Source organism: Equus caballus, chromosome 1 (assembly GCF_041296265.1).
Source record: "Equus caballus isolate H_3958 breed thoroughbred chromosome 1, TB-T2T, whole genome shotgun sequence".
Classification (NCBI taxonomy): Eukaryota; Metazoa; Chordata; class Mammalia; order Perissodactyla; family Equidae; genus Equus; species Equus caballus.
Genome location: NC_091684.1, coordinates 174,807,639 through 174,822,569, shown reverse-complemented (window position 1 = coordinate 174,822,569; position 14,931 = coordinate 174,807,639). Strand labels below are relative to the sequence as shown.

Sequence of the window (14,931 nt, the reverse complement as noted above, 5' to 3'; positions counted from 1 at the left end):
GAGACACACAAGGAAAAGGTGAGAGGAAGCAGAGGGCATGTGAGGGCAGTTACAAAAGTGTCTTGGATGGATTGGTGGTGATCAGATTTGTGTCCTGCGGTGGCCCGGAAGGAAGGAGCAGAGTTCCTCGTTCTCCCTTCTCTTGCTCCTTCTCCCAAGCTGGGCTGCCTGTCCTGGGGCTGGGTCATTCAGAGTGGGAGAGCCTGAGGATTGGATGGCCGAGTCCTGGAGACTCACCGTGGGGAGGGTTGCTTATCTTTCTGATGCAATGGCTGTGATGGGCATGAGGCAGGGGGCAGAAATGTGAGAATTCCTGGAAACAGGAAACAGACCCAACAGGCCAGGTGAGAGGGGGTTGGAGAGAGCTTGTACACCCCAAAAACACTGACAAGGGGCTGCAGAGCCTTGGAGGGTAAGGGCGCTGGGAGCTTGTCTGGTCCTCTCTTCCGGTCCCCGTCTCTCAGTCACCAAGGGCTGAGGGTTGTGTTCATATGAGGGTGGTGGTTGGGGCCAATGTGGCTCTCTGTACTGGGAGGCTGAGCACATCTGAGTCAGACCATCAGTGAGGAGCTTTGTTGGGGAAAATGCCCCCTTTCCTTCCTTGAGAACAGGCATAGGCATACATGTCCTCCCCCTCACTCCCCCCAACCCCCCAGGACAATGAGATATGCAAATGATCCCCTTACCTCATTGGCTGGAGGCCTCAGGACCACAGATGACCTCAGAGCGCTGGCCCTTTAAGAGTGCCCTTTGGGCTCTGTGCCCACAGCCCCTTGTTCTGAGCACAGAGCCGCCAGGCCCTGCTCAATGGGGCCTCCAGTCTCTGGGGAAGCTGTGCCCACCTGGCTCTGACACTGACCACATCATCTCTGCCATCCCTAAAGTGAGTATGTCCGCGGCCCACCTAGGTGCCAGGCTGCTCACCCAGAGCCCCCTCCTCCAACACCTGCTCTCTGCTCTCTGTTGCCTGTTTTCAGGGACCTTCACACTTCTGTCCTCTGCTCCACTCCCACCCAGACTGGCCTTATGTCCCTCACTGCTATCACTTCAGAAAGATAAACAACCCCCTTACTTATCTCTTCATCCAATTCACTCTGGACACCTCCTTCAGGGGCTCACGGTCTCCTCCTTGCCAAGGGTCAGTTCCTTCAATCTGTGTCTTTGTTCCCATCCCCTCTGTCCTGTCAAGGGTAGGGAGCTCAATAGATGGGCAAAAACCCTTCCCTGGTTCCTTGGGACAGGAAAAGAGAGAAGCCTGGTCCTTCTTCCTGACTCTCTGGGCAGAGCCTGGGGGCCTGAGATGTGGTTGGAAAGAGGGCTACCTAGGCTTGGGGCATCAAGATGGAGCCAAACGCTAAGCCCCGCCTTGCCTCTCCTGGGGCTGGTGGTGGGGCTGTTGGAACTGGGCTAGAGCTTGGGACTTCCAGGCTGGGAAGGATCTCCGAGGTCATCTAGCCAGAGGTTCCTAGATGAGCACCCGCTCCATGGTTGATAAGACAGAGGAGAGGTCCTTGAGGACATAAGTTCGAGGCACTCTGTGTTGAGGTTGAACAGATAGTTACTGAAGGACTTCTCAGATTAATATGCTGCTGTGCTTTGTGAATCTGCAAGAGGTGGGGATGAGAGGCAGCATTTCTCAAAATTATCTGAGCATAGACCTCTTCTTGAGTGTTTTTCAGACTTAGTGCTTCACAGAACACTCTTTGGGAACTGTTAAAGTCTAACTTCCTTCCTTGGATAGAAGGAGAAACTGGGGTCAGAAAGGGGAAGGGGGTCTGCTCAAGTTCACACAACAGAGCAGGTTCTGAGTAGAGGGGGAAAACCAGTCTTGGTTCATTCCCCTTGGAGAGATTGGCCTTGGGGAAAGATTGTCAGCACTCAGTCCTGATCTTTCTAGAACTGATTTGAGGACCTTTCTTTTTTTCCTTGGAAAGTCTCTTGCTCCTATAAAAGGTATTCACTAATTGCTTAATCCATAGAACAGATGTGCACTGAGGGTCTTCTATGTGCAAGGCTCTGGCCTGGGGCTCTGAGAGAGAGGTATCACGCACGTTATCCTCATAGATTAAAAATCACAGCATACGTGACTTCCCATTGTCCTAAAATATACACATACTCTATCACAGTTAATTAAGCAAATCTTTTAAATTGCTTGGAAATGAAATGATGTCTCTTGAGATGACAGAGCCTCTCAGCACGTCCCAGCATTAAAGTTGGGAGCACTGCCATCTTCCTCTTGTTTTTCATAGATCCCAGAGGCACCAGTGGGCCAGAGGCTGTGTTATCCTCTTCCTCATCCAGGCCTTTAAGCTGCTTGCCACCGGTCAGGAGCCCCTGCCACCTAAAAAGTTGCCCCCAGCCCGGAGGTGACTATGTAGGGAGCAGAGCTGCACATCTCCCCGGCTTTCCAGAACTCTGGCTCTAGGGCACTTGGGCTTCAGGGGAAGCAAGTTTTGGGAAAGGAGGCTGGCAGGCAGCCTCCAGGTGCTCCAAACCTCTCCTCTTCTTTTGCAGGTGCACCCCTCCCAATCCAGCCCCAGAATGGCACTGCCACCTAGCCCCCTGGCCATGGAATATGTCAATGACTTTGACTTGATGAAGTTTGAGGTAAAGCGGGAACCCTCGGAGGGGCGATCTGCCCCTCCTACAGCCTCACTGGGTTCCACCCCCTACAGCTCAGTGCCTCCTTCACCCACCTTCAGTGAGCCAGGCATGGTGGGGGCCACCGAGGGACCCCGGCCAGGCCTGGAGGAGCTGTACTGGCTGGCCACCCTACAGCAACAGCTGGGGGCTGGGGAGGCACTGGGGCTGAGTCCGGAGGAGGCCGTGGAGCTGCTGCAGGGTCAGAGCCCAGTCCCTGGTGAGGGGCCCCATGGCTACTACCCAGGGAGCCCGGAGGAGACCGGAGCCCAGCATACCCAGGTGAGTGATCAGTGAGCCAGTCTGAGGGGAGGCAGGCTGAGGGAGGAGGGCAGTTCAAGAGGGAGGAGAGTTCCCAGAGGGGGTTACAGATTGGGAAAGAGACAGAAGGCAGAAGGGAAGAAGGGCCCTTGAAAGAAATCAGATAGAGAACACTACGTCCTCCGCCCTCCCTTTTTTCCAAATGATGAGAAATGAGTAGGCTGAACCAGGAGGAAGAAGAAGATAAGGTTAGAAGAGGACCGAAAGGGGAGGATTGAGAACGAAAGGGCGTCAGGGAGCGGTTGTTTACGAGGAGGTAAATGATACCGTGTCTGTGGACACCAGGAAAAGGGTTGTGCGTAGAAGGGAGCGGAGTTATGACTGTGGGAACCGGAATGAGGCTGGCCCTTTCAAGACTTCGTGCTTCCACGGCCCTCAACCTTCTCAGGAAGAATAGGGACTCATCCTATTAATTATAGACACAGATGGGGGTGTTGAGGGCATTAGGATGTAATCCAAATCCTTTGAGGGTCACAGGGTTGCGGCCTTCAGGACAGGGGAGAGAGGCGCGTTGGAGGGGCGGGGTCCGTCTGGGCGCGGGCCCGCAGGTCACGCGGGCCTGGAGCCGGATGCTGAGGACCGCGGAGGGGCGGTGCGGGCTCTGGTGCGCCATTGGCTCGCCTGACCGTGGGAGGCGGGGCCTGCCGCGTGGGGCGGAGCCAAAGATGCGCTAGCCCCTTAGCCAGGACCGCGTGGCCCCAGGCGGGTTGGGACTGGGGCGGGGTCTGGACTGCGAGATCCATTCCGTGGCAGGGCGAGCCTGCCGGTAAGGTGGGAGCCGGGGGTGGAGCCTCCCCGGGGGCAGGGCCACTCTGGCGTCGGGACCTGTGTATGGAGTGCGTAGCACCCGGCGCTGACCAGGTCTCTGCCCGCTTCCTCTGCAGCTGGCCGAGCGGTTTTCGGACGCGGCGCTGGTGTCGATGTCTGTGCGGGAGCTAAACCGGCAGCTGCGGGGCTGCGGGCGCGACGAGGCGCTGCGGCTGAAGCAGAGGCGCCGCACGCTGAAGAACCGCGGTTACGCGCAGGCCTGTCGCTCCAAGCGGCTGCAGCAGCGGCGCGGGCTGGAGGCCGAGCGTGCCCGTCTGGCCGCCCAGCTGGACGCGCTGAGGGCCGAGGTAGCCCGCCTGGCCAGGGAGCGCGACCTCTACAAGGCTCGCTGTGACCGGCTGACCTCGAGCGGCCCCGGGTCCGGGGACCACGCCCACTTCTTCCTCTGAGCCGCTTGGGGCCGCAGAATGGCGGAGTAGGTGGGTGGGGGGCACCACCCAGGAGGCGGCGGTACCATTCACTAGGTGGTTACTGAGCACCTTCTGGTGCCAGACGCTCCCTTGTATGACCACGCAAATATCCCCAAACTTGCTGGACCCTCAAGGCATGCTCCGAAGTTAGATGCTGATCATTATCTGGGAAGAGGGGTGCCCTCTCACGCAGATCGTGCACAGAAACTCTCCACCTCCCGCCCCATCCCAAATGACCAGGACGCTGAGATCTGCAGAGCCAGTGCCGGGCCCTGTGTGTGTGTGTGGAGCGTGGATGATGGCTGGGTGACACAGTGAATGAGGGTGCAGCTTCCCCCTCAGTTTAGATTTTAATTCAAGGTTTTCAACCTGTAGTGCATTAAGGTGGTAATTAGCAACGAGGCTGTATTTTCATTCGGAGGCTTGTAATCTCCCCATTGTAGGACTACTGCATTTTCAAGATTTCAATTCCCACTAGCAAGACAGACTAGGAACTCTATCCAAGAGGCTTTCTTCCTACGCAACCGGTGGCCTCCAAGGCCCAGAGCAGTGAAGGCCTGAGGAGCTCTGGGGATGGCTGGTGTGGGCCGGGAGAGAACCCTGGGCAGAAGTCTGGAGACCTGGGCCCTAGTCCCAGCTGTGCCACAGGATACCTCTGTCACCTGGAGCAAATCCCTTGCTCCCTGTGTCTGGATTACCTAATCTAATCCTCATTTGGCTTGGATGACTTCTGACACCTTTCCAGTCTGGCATTTTCTTAGTGTGGGAGTCCCTAAGACAACTTCACCAAAGGGACTTGCTGTCCTACTCTAGCTTCCTGACTGCAGCTTGGGCAGTGGGTGAGCCCATGCGCTGGTCTTCTGCTGCTCCCTCCAGGCTGCCTTGGCCTCCAAACCTGCATAGGTGCCCCTGCTACCTCCTGCCTCTCTGAGGGCTAAGGTGAGACTTTCTCCAGCATGACGAGGAGCTGAGAGAATGCAGCTTTTGTGAATTAAACTTGAAGTCCAGGCAGAACTTTACACTATTGGTTAAATGTTCTTGCAATTTAAGAAGTGTTCATTCTTTATCCTGGCTCCAGGCTTCTGTGTGTGTGTGTGTGTATGAGAGAAAGAGAGAGAGAGGGAACCCCCCACCTGGACTGCGTGGTGCATCTCAGTTCTGGAGGCCCAATGAAAATGGGGTGGACGGGTGGGGATTGGGCCAGATGGAGCCTTCCCCTCCCACTACCACAGCACAGAAGCCTAGGAGCAGCAGTGACCAGCTTGGCCCGCCTATGGCTATCCAGAGGTCTCACAGTTGCCATGGTAACCCAGCCCTCTGGTTCAGCAGCCTATGGAGAGAGTGGGCGGGGATCTGGGCAGAGCAGAGGCATTGAACTGAGAGTAGCTACCTCACCAGCCACTGTTGTAGATCCTCTAAGGGACACAATAAATGGGAGAAGCAGTGAGGCGTGGGGAAGAGCCTCCCATATGTCTCTCTTCCTTTCTGCCCCCCTCCATCCACCCCCTCCCCAGCTGTCTCTTCCCATCGCAATTCTTGTTCCCTCCTCCCCCTCCTCTAGCCCAGCTCATCCCTCCTCCACTCAGGAGCCTGACATGGGAGGCCTCTCCTCCATCTCCCCCAGGATTTCTTTCTCTTCTCCTCTCCCTTTCCCACTACTGGCCACTGGCCACCGTCTCTGGCTCTGGCTCCTCTCTCTTAGGCTCATGGCACCTTTAGCTTCTCCTCCTTCATGCCCTTCCACAGCATCATTGAAGGGGGAGGCTGGGGCAGGGAGGGTCCTTCCAGGAGCCCAGCTCTTCTTCCTCACTCTGGGTATCACCTGTGTCCTTGCCTGCCCTCTGGAACTGCAAGCCAGACCCACCGCCGCTCTTGCACTTGACTGGCTGAGGCCCTGCACAGCACACACACGGGCAGACATGCCCATCCACAGGCACCCACATCTCTACAACAATCAGGCCACATATATGGACACCTGGGTCTCAAGATGAGGGTCACAGGGATACACCTCACACAGAAGTTGCACACTAGTGATTAAGACTGTGGGCACTTTGGGCAGAGGAGCCTGTGCTCAAGTTCCAGGCCTACCAGATCTTTACTACGGGTGAGTTCAAATCAAGCCTCACTTGCTTTGTCAGAAAATGGGGAAAGTAATGGTAACTACCTAGTGAGAATGCATGCATTTTAAGCACTTAGCACAAAGCTTCACGCGTGCTAAAGAAGCATGTTTGCTGCTGTCGTTAATGTTATTAAGAATACACAGCTGGACTTCCTGAACCATAAAGGCCACACTCATGGAGAGTCAGGGAGATGCAAGAACACACGCACACATTCACACACCCAGGAAAACCAGGCTGCACGGACCTTAGGTGCCCCCTCTGTATTCGTAATTCACTAGCAGACCTGCTGCCTCCTGCAGTGCCCCCCAATACCCCTTCTCGGCCCGCCCCACAGCTGTGTGGGGGCCGGGGTTCAGCCCCTGGGGGACTCAGCTGGGCTCCTCTGGAGACAGCTGTAAGAGGGTATCAGCCTGCCCCTTGACAGCCCCTTATTACCCCCCATCTCCAGTAATTAATCCTCATGGTGCCTGGGCCCCCTGGGGTTGGGAGGGGAGGGGAGGGGCTGCTCAGATCCCACTGGCACATAGTTGAGGTGAACCTGTAGGGACATCAGGCTGCCTGGAATTCTGGCTCAGATTTTGAAAGGCGCTGGTCCTCATTTCTTAATGGTGTGTGTGTGGGTGCTACGGCCTGCCCACTGGGCATCTGAGGCATGAGGGGTAGAGGCTGAGATGCTAGGAGTGGTTCCCTTTATTAACAGCCAGAAAGTCAGATTACTGAAGAAAGTCACTGAGGGGCCACAAGGTTGAAGGGTGTGGGGCCTGGAGAGATGGGGACAGGGCTCACCACTCGCTTCCGGCACCCAGGGGCACAGCTGGACCAAGGGGGAGAGGCACTGGTCACTCGAGTCACAAGGGTCAGGACACCTGGGAAATGGTGGTATAGTCATAAGTGCCCTCTTTTACACCACATCCAGCCACGATGGGCTCCACCAAGCCCCACCTTGCACCCCCTAATGTCCACCCCTTTGGGCCCCCAGGACTCACTGAGAGGCTGAGGGAGTGTTGATCCGGTGGAGGCAGTCACGGGCTAGGGCTGGGGGTGGTGGCCGGCGTGCAGGGCCTGGGAGCCCCCGGGCTGATGCCCTGGCTGGCGTAGTACTCCACCACCTGCCGCGGCACTTCCGCCAGGACGCACTTAGCTAGCGCAGAGGGTGCGGCCTGGGGGTGGGGACCGGAACGTGGTTAGGGCAGGAGAGTGGACGAGGCGGGGTCAGGTAAGGGGGCGGGGCTTCGCCTTGGCCTCTGGAGGGGTCCAGCGTCTTCGCAGGACATCAGCTTGGTGGGAGAGACAGGTCAGATTTGGGGGCATGAGGACCTGAGGAGTCCTTCAGCCGGGAGGGGCGCCGGGTACTTACATCCTTGAAGTCCCGGAAGGGCACGAACTGGACGATGTCGCGGGCCGCGGGCACCCCTCGGGGGCAGCGCAAGGTACCGTCGTCGCCGTCCAGCAGTCGCATGTCAGAGAAGTCGGCATTGCCCACACCCACGATGATGATGGACATGGGCAGGCGGGAGGCGCGCACGATGGCGGTGCGGGTCTCGGCCATGTCGCTCACCACGCCATCCGTGAGCACCAGCAGCACCGAGTACTTCTGAGGGCAGGCAGAGGGGAGGAAGGGTCGGCTCCGTGTGCAAGGGCATTGGCACCCACTCCAAGCCGGGCCCCTGGCCCCACAGGAGGACACCTGGGGCAGCCCCTGGTTGCCAGCTTGGTCTCCTCACCGTGGCTTGGCCGGTGCTCTGCTCCCGCTGGGCTGGCCCAGCTACTCGGTTGATGATGGGGGCCACGTTGGTGGGACCATAGAGCTGGATCTGGGGCAGGCAACGGCGATAGGAGGCGATGACCCCTGAGATCTCTGTGGGCAAAGGGATGAGGCTGGCAGAGATTAGCAGGGAGTCCTTCCTGACACTCCTTAAAGCGAGAAGGTGCTTCCCTGTCTGGGGACTGCCCTGCCCCCCCAAGTTCCTCACTAAGTAGGAGGAGAGTTGGGTGGTCGAGGCGCTGGGGGAGTTGGGTGGGCAGATGCTGAGCCAGGAGCTGGAAGTCTTACCAAATGAAGACAGGTGCTGGATGGGTGAAGGGTCAGGGACTGGGCCCATGGGAATGGAGTCTGTGCTCCTGCATGGGCTATACAGGATGTGCAGCAAGCTGGAGGTGGGAAGGCAGGGCTGGTGGGAATCTCCCCTCTTACCTTCACATTCAGGATTTTCTGGGTCAAAGTTGATAGCAAAGTCATGGGACACCTGTGAGGGTAAGGTGAGGCAGCAAGGGGGTGTCTTTCCTTCTTGTCTGACTCTCCCACCATCTCCTGTCTTCCTCTCAAACCCAGCCTACCTCGAAGTTGGGGGGGATTCGAGCCCCAAAGCCAAACGCTGGGAACCGCTTATCGCTGGGGAGAAGAAAAGGCTGTGGGGGCCCATCGGGCAAGGCCTCCCTACCTGTGCCCCCGCCCCCACCTCCTCCTACCTGTCGTAGTCCTGGCAGATGCCTCCCACTGCACGCAGGGCCTGCAGGTAGTGGTTGGGCTGGCGGGGGCTGAGGCAGTGTAGGGACTGGCTGCTTCTCGGGTCCCCATTGGAGGCGGTGAAGTCAATGGCCACCTGGTGGGGAAGGGGGAAGTGTCATGTTGCATCCATGAGAGCCAACAGAGAGGCCAGGCCAGAGCTAGGGTCTGTAAGGAGGACTAAGATGAATCTGGATGAGCCCATCACAGGTAGCCTCATCATGGGGTGGGGCAAGGGGAACAGGATGACAACCCTAAGACTCGTGAGAGGCCCAAGTAGGGGCAGTGGAGATTCTGGGCTCCTTCAGTTCACTATGCTCTTGGCCTGTGTGCCTCTTGCCTGTGTCCCCACCCCCTGGGCCTTTACCGTGAAGCTGATCTGGCAGCCTCCCATGATGTAATCCAGGAAGGTGTGCACCTTCTCCACCTGGCGGGAGGGAGGGAGGCAAAGTGGAGGGATGGTCCTTAGAGGAGGGAGCTGGATGGGGCTTCTGTAGGGTAAGTGGAGGGACCAGGATTTTTGAGATTGAAGTTCACGCTGGGATAGGACAAGCCTTCTCGTTCCCAGAAGCAGAGAAAGTGGTTTTTGAAACAAGGGCAGGGTTGAAGGCGAGGGTGCGGTCGGGGTTGGGGCTGGGCCAGGGCTTCGGAAGACGCTGGGTTTACCGTGCACCGGGCCAGCACCACGGTCCCTGAGCTCTTGTAATTCTTCTTCTTGTCCCGGTACTTGGGGTTGATACAGTCCCACTGCATCTAGACCCCACATGCCCCACAAGCCTAGGGTCACGATTCCTTCAGGTGACCCCTTGCCCCGCTTCCCGCAGAGCCTCCCAGAGCAAAACCCGCCATGCCTCAGTCGTTAGGCTGAGCCAGGGTGCTTTCCACCCTCTCCACCTCCTGTGACAGATGGCCGTCTCTTTAGCACCCTCAAGATTTTTCCAGGGATCTGGGTGGGATTCTGGGGAGTGGGGTGGGGTCTTTGTGGCACCTCCTGCCCAGGGTCTGCCGTTCCTTCCTGCATCTCCTGGAAGGTGCTGGTGAACTCGCCGATGAAGTCATGCTTCCCACTCGAGTCGTAGTCATACACCAGGAACTGGGAAGGTGCGGGCGGGGGTAGGGGGGTGTTAGGGTCAGGGTCAGGGATGCTTTGCAGAGGTTCCTGGGGCAGGGGAAAGGACTCAGGGAGGTAGGGGCCTGACAGTCTCTAGGCCCAAACAGATGTCCTCAACCTGCCCAAAGAGGCCACCTGCTGAACTTCATCCTTTGGCTCAGTCTGGCAGGGACTTTGGCCTCCGATATAAGGCACACAGTGTAAGAACACTGAGCTCTGACCGGTTCTTTACCCCACAATGGGAAGGGCTTGTCTCAGGGAGCGAGGGAAAGGGCTTGCCACACTCAGGGAGAAGGTCTCAGACAGAGGCCCAGTGCTCCAATCAGCTGCCCTTGGTGGCAGGGCTTCACCTTGAGAGGCCGGTGGACATCACAGCTGCATAGGGAGTGCAGGGACAGGCGGAACGGCTCCCAGCTGGGGTTCAGGTTGTTCTTCACCACCTTAGAGAGGCCCCAGAGGCTGGTCACCTCCTATCTAAGTTTCCTACTCTGCTCTTCCTCCCTCCTTCCCCATTGCCCCAGGCACCAACCTCGGTCCTCCAGACCAGCTGGTCACTCTGTTCCCCGTTGGTCTTATAGATCTCCATGAAAGGGTCAGACTTGCTGAACAGATCCTGAGGGACAGGGGAAGGGGCCCATGAGCCTGGTGAGGTCTGCAGGGGGAGGCAGCTAACGCTGAGAAGCGAGCAGCACAGGGGCCCTGGGATTGGTCTTGAGTGGGGGGAGCCTCGGCTCTCTAACAGGAGATGGGGGCCTGGACTCTGGGGTTCCAACCTTGTTGTCCAGCTTGTGGGCTCTGAAGGTGAGTTGCACATAGTCGTTGGTGCCGGATACCTCCTCGGCCACGATCTGCCAGGGGACACAAGTGGCAGGACCCCGCCACCCCCCACCACAAGGGCCACCCCATGTGCACTCTCCCTTAGGAGGGTACCAGTCTTGGGCATGATGTTACCAGGATGTCCATGCAGGGGCATTGACCGCTCTGCCCAAGGGTGAGTACAGGGGACCTTGCCTACCGTGATGGTGGACTTGCCCGCTGTCTTCCCATTCTTCAGCAGCAATGGCTTAGTGACCTTGGTTTGTGACACAATCTGGGGATGGAGGTGGAGGGAGATCCAGTTGTGGTGCCCCCCTGCCTTGGCCAGGGTACAAGGGACAAGGGAATCAGTGCCCTCTGAATGCCCACAGGGGCTGCACTCGGGCTAGGGTTGGACTTAATCTTCATGGCAACCTTAAGAGGTAGGCACTGTGACCCCATTGTTTAGATGAGGAAACTAAGATTCAGAGAGGTTTAGAATCTTGCCCAAGGCTGCACAGCCAGTGAATGTTGGAGATGGGGTCTAAGCCCTGATTGAACTAGCTCTGGAGCTCACACTGTCTGTTATTTTGGCTGTTAGAGGCAGAAGCTGGGGTTGGGTGGGGTGGGAATGCAAACCTGGCCCAAGGTGCATTCCGTAGAGCCCAGGAAGGTGTCATTGCGGGGGCTGGTAGCTCCGTCCTCAGCGTCAAACACGTGGAACTGCAGGGGCTGCTTCTCCTCAAAAAAGTACTCGAGGGCCAGCACCCGAGAGAAGACGGGGCTGGAGCAGGAGCGTAGCACCTCCGTGTGCTCCACCTGCGGCAGGAGGAGTGAGGGCCCTGTGGGAACCCAGGCTACTTTTCTCTGCCCTGGACCACCTCACTCCTGCCAGCTTCCCTTGGACTCCCACATCCCCAGCGACTAGCTCTTCCCTCTCTAGGCTGAACCCTGAGCTCAGGGTGCCGCCAGCCCACCAGACCGTCAGCTCTCTGGGGCTCTCATAAGGCTTTTAGGGGTTGTGCCACTGCCTCCAGTGCGGTGTTGGGACCCTCTGGGACTCTGGGCTGTGGAAACTGTAAAATGGTTTGGGTTCGTAATGGTGGCACACTCGTCTCCAAGGTTACCCACACAGCTGAGAAGAAACCCCTCAGAATCCTCACGTTCCATCATGAGACTTTCATCGCCCCCACCTGGCCTCCCTCCTTCCCGGGCCAGGGGGTTAGTGAAGGAAAGACCCAAGCCCCTTCTCACCTCCACCCACTGCTCGTCAGAGTAGAGCTTGAGCAACACGCAGGGGTGGGGCTTGGTGAGTGTGTCTCGGTCCAGGAGGCCGTGGCAGGACACCCGCAGCTCCACCCGCGAGGCCCCCAGTGTCATGGCTGGGGGCTCAGGCACCCATCCCATCTCAGGGTCAGACATGTCACTGGGGGGACAGAGATGACCTGGACAGTGGAAAGGAAACACCTGCCAAGGGAGGGGTCGGTCTGAGAGCCTGCCCTCCTTTGTCCTGCTGCCTGAGGCCCTGGGATCTCTTGCACCCCCTGTCTCCCCCACCCTCGGCTCAGCTTCCCAGAGCTCAGAGCAGGGGAGGGCGGAGGACCTGAGCCTCTCACTCCTGCACAGCCCTGTGCTCCTGTCACCCCTGTTGACCTAGTGTGCATGGGTGGGGCTGGAGAGGCTGGAGGGTTGGTGGGGTTCCCGGCAGTCTTGGCTCCTAGGCCATCGATTGATCCACGCTTTCTGCTGCCTCAGCACCTTCTGCTATTTCCCAGCTGATGTTTGAGCCAGCGCTGCACTCAGGCTTGGCACGAGGGAGCTGAACTGGGGCAAGGGGGTGGGGAAGGGGGTGGAGGGGCCCCTGAAAGTCTGAAGAGGACCGGCCTCAGGAGCGGAGTCTGTGATGGGCAGGGGGAGGCAGGTTGCAGGGGGCCCTGCCGGCTGTCCCTATCCACCTCCCCCGACTCACTTTCTGGTTGGCTGATGGAAAGGGAGGGGTGGTGGGCTGGGGGAGTTGGAGGCAGAGCCCTGTCCCTGCTGAAAGCTCCTCCAGGTTCCCCCCCACCCCCCCACTCCCCCCCGCCCGCAGGGGCTCCCACGGTGACAACTCTCGCTTCCCTCTCCACCTCCCCTGTTCTCACACTTCTTGGCAGCGCTTGCATTGTCTCTTAGCGACAGGATTTTTGGGGAGCCGCGGCCCCCTCCATGCTGCCTGTGGGATGCACGCAAGCCACCCTCCCCCAGCAGTGGTGCCAAGCCTCGGGCAGCAGCAGGCAGGGGTACACTGGCCGAGCTTATGGTCGGTTGGTCCATCTATCTGTGTCTGTCCACATCTCAGGGTGAGGCTGTCTGCTCTCATGTCGTGCTTCCCCCAGCAAGTGTGCGTGGGTGTGTCTGAATGCCCCCTCCCCGTGTGTCTGTCCTCTAGTTGTGTGTCTGTCTTCAGGAGGGTGTGACATTTCCTGTACCTCGCTCGGAACTGGGACCCTTCTCTGGCTGGATGCTGCTCCCACCCCATCACCCAGTGTGCCTTTCTGGATATGTGAGGGAGGGTCTGGGGTGGGGGGGTCTCTGCCGTCCAGCCATGAGTTTCCCAGTTCTCTCAGATCCCCTGAGATGGGCAGGGGCGTGTGGTGGCGAGGGGATCGGGCAGGACTGGAGACCTCTCTGGGGCCTGGGGGAGAGTTGTTATGGAGACTGGGCCAGGCTGGGCCAGGCTGGGGCTGGGCTGGGGAGGAAGGGTGGGCTCACCTGGGCTCTAGTCGGGGGCTCCTCTCTCCGGCTCTCTGGCCCTGGCCCTGACTCCCTTGCTGCTCCAGCCACTGGCGCTGGCTCCGACTCCGGCTCCAGCTCCGACTCTGCTGCTATTTATGGGGCCTGGATGGGGAGGGGTGGGGGGGCTGCAGCACCAGCTCCCCCCGCACAGACTGGTTGGGAGGGAGAGGAGGGGAGGGGCAGAGCCACTGCCTGGGAGGGAGCCACAGAACTTGGGGAGGAGGGCGGACTCGGGGTGGCACAGAGGCAGGACCCCCACAGACACAGTGACACACATCTTCTCCTTCACGCCACACCCACACCCAGCATCACAGAGATGCACACATTGCGGTGGTATGTGCGCACACACACATTCACACTGGGAAATGATGGGGACACATGCACCCACGACTCACAGGCTCGCACATATCTTGACACACACAGGCGCCAGCACATAAACCCACTGTGACACCACGACAGTGACAGCCCTATGGATACACATAGGGAAACACACCCTGTCTCACGAGACTCTCCACATCGCACTTGTTAAGGATATTTGCAGTCACATGCAAAAGAACGCTGGGCTATACTTGTCACACGCACACACATACACTCACTCACACCAACCGGAATATAACAGAGCGGAGATCTTCACGTGCTCCTTAAAAGCCATCACGTACCATGCCGGACCTCATAGCTTTGAGAATGAGGGCCAGTTTCCCAGCCACCTTTTAACAGGGAGACACAAGGGAATGGACCCAATTGCTTAAGGGCACACAGTCTCACATCCGGGTCACACAGCCCCCCGAAGACAGGGGATGTCTGGTGGGGAGATGTGCTGAGGACTGATTCCTGAGGCTTCTTCTTGGTGCCCAGAATGCACCCCCTCCTGGAGATTCAACCCATATGGCCACATTCTTGTGGGAGGGGCCAGGCCACGCACAGATTTGAGGAAACAAGACATTAGTCATTCCCTAGTGAGACCAGGGGAAGTGAGCAATTGCCTGGGGAGCTGCAGCCCCACGTGGGTACGTGGCGATCTGGGATGAGTACGCAAGAGGGTTTACCAGAACATCTTCACCCTCCACCTCCTGAGTTGCTCATATATTAAGGTAGCAGCCATTTACCAAGCATCTCCTGGGTGCCAGGCACTGTGCCAGGGCGGGGGCTACACAGGTGATTAAGATATAGCTCCTGCCCCTGGGGGAGGTGCATGTCACTAGAACAGACAGACCAGCAGACAGAGATAATAAGCGAATACACAAGTGCAATTAAGTGTGACAGGTGCAAAGTTGTGGACCTGTTCAGGATGCAGTGGGCCACAAACAGGGAGGGTTCCATTTAGATGAGTTGGGGGAGGGCATCAGGAACGGCTTTACAGAGGAGGCTCTTGAGCCGAGTCTTGAATGCCAAGCTAGTATTTGTTAGTATGCCAATGCGAACGGT

At 58.2% G+C, this 14,931-nt stretch overlaps 2 protein-coding genes across 4 annotated transcripts; one reads left to right on the top strand and one right to left on the bottom strand.

The window, feature by feature from the left end:
• The first annotated feature begins 751 nt into the window (after window positions 1-751).
• On the top strand, window positions 752-5,218 carry NRL (neural retina leucine zipper). Its single transcript, XM_001491263.4, has 3 exons — window positions 752-883; window positions 2,515-2,922; window positions 3,846-5,218. The coding sequence occupies exons 2-3, from the start codon at window positions 2,542-2,544 to the stop codon at window positions 4,176-4,178; spliced, it is 714 nt and encodes a 237-aa protein (XP_001491313.1). The 5' UTR covers window positions 752-883; window positions 2,515-2,541; the 3' UTR covers window positions 4,179-5,218.
• A 1,773-nt stretch (window positions 5,219-6,991) lies between these two features.
• On the bottom strand, window positions 6,992-14,405 carry CPNE6 (copine 6). Of its 3 annotated transcripts, none has more exons than XM_014734109.3 (18): window positions 14,166-14,405; window positions 13,483-13,608; window positions 11,986-12,176; window positions 11,371-11,550; window positions 10,952-11,026; window positions 10,710-10,784; window positions 10,466-10,549; window positions 10,287-10,376; window positions 9,814-9,918; window positions 9,492-9,578; window positions 9,193-9,252; window positions 8,789-8,922; window positions 8,657-8,711; window positions 8,514-8,565; window positions 8,044-8,177; window positions 7,677-7,913; window positions 7,306-7,479; window positions 6,992-7,185 (listed from the first exon to the last, which is right to left on the bottom strand). In XM_014734109.3, the coding sequence occupies exons 3-17, from the start codon at window positions 12,151-12,153 to the stop codon at window positions 7,342-7,344; spliced, it is 1,674 nt and encodes a 557-aa protein (XP_014589595.1). In that variant the 5' UTR covers window positions 12,154-12,176; window positions 13,483-13,608; window positions 14,166-14,405; the 3' UTR covers window positions 6,992-7,185; window positions 7,306-7,341. The 3 variants fall into 3 exon arrangements, with proteins under 3 accessions (XP_014589595.1, XP_014589594.1, XP_070129036.1); XM_014734108.3 differs by having other exon boundaries at window positions 11,986-12,198; window positions 14,166-14,375; XM_070272935.1 differs by having other exon boundaries at window positions 14,113-14,366.
• Window positions 14,406-14,931: the final 526 nt, after the last annotated feature.

Coding starts and splice junctions, on each gene's coding strand:
- NRL (XM_001491263.4), top strand. CDS start 2,542: ATGGCACTGCCACCTAGCCCCCTGGCCATGGAATATGTCAATGACTTT. Junction 2,923..3,845: donor CCGGAGCCCAGCATACCCAG/GTGAGTGATCAG, acceptor CTTCCTCTGCAG/CTGGCCGAGCGGTTTTCGGA.
- CPNE6 (XM_014734109.3), bottom strand. CDS start 12,153: ATGTCTGACCCTGAGATGGGATGGGTGCCTGAGCCCCCAGCCATGACA. Junction 10,377..10,465: donor AGCTGGTCTGGAGGACCGAG/GTTGGTGCCTGG, acceptor GGCCTCTCTAAG/GTGGTGAAGAACAACCTGAA. Junction 8,923..9,192: donor GCTGCCAGATCAGCTTCACG/GTAAAGGCCCAG, acceptor CTTCCCCACCAG/GTGGCCATTGACTTCACCGC.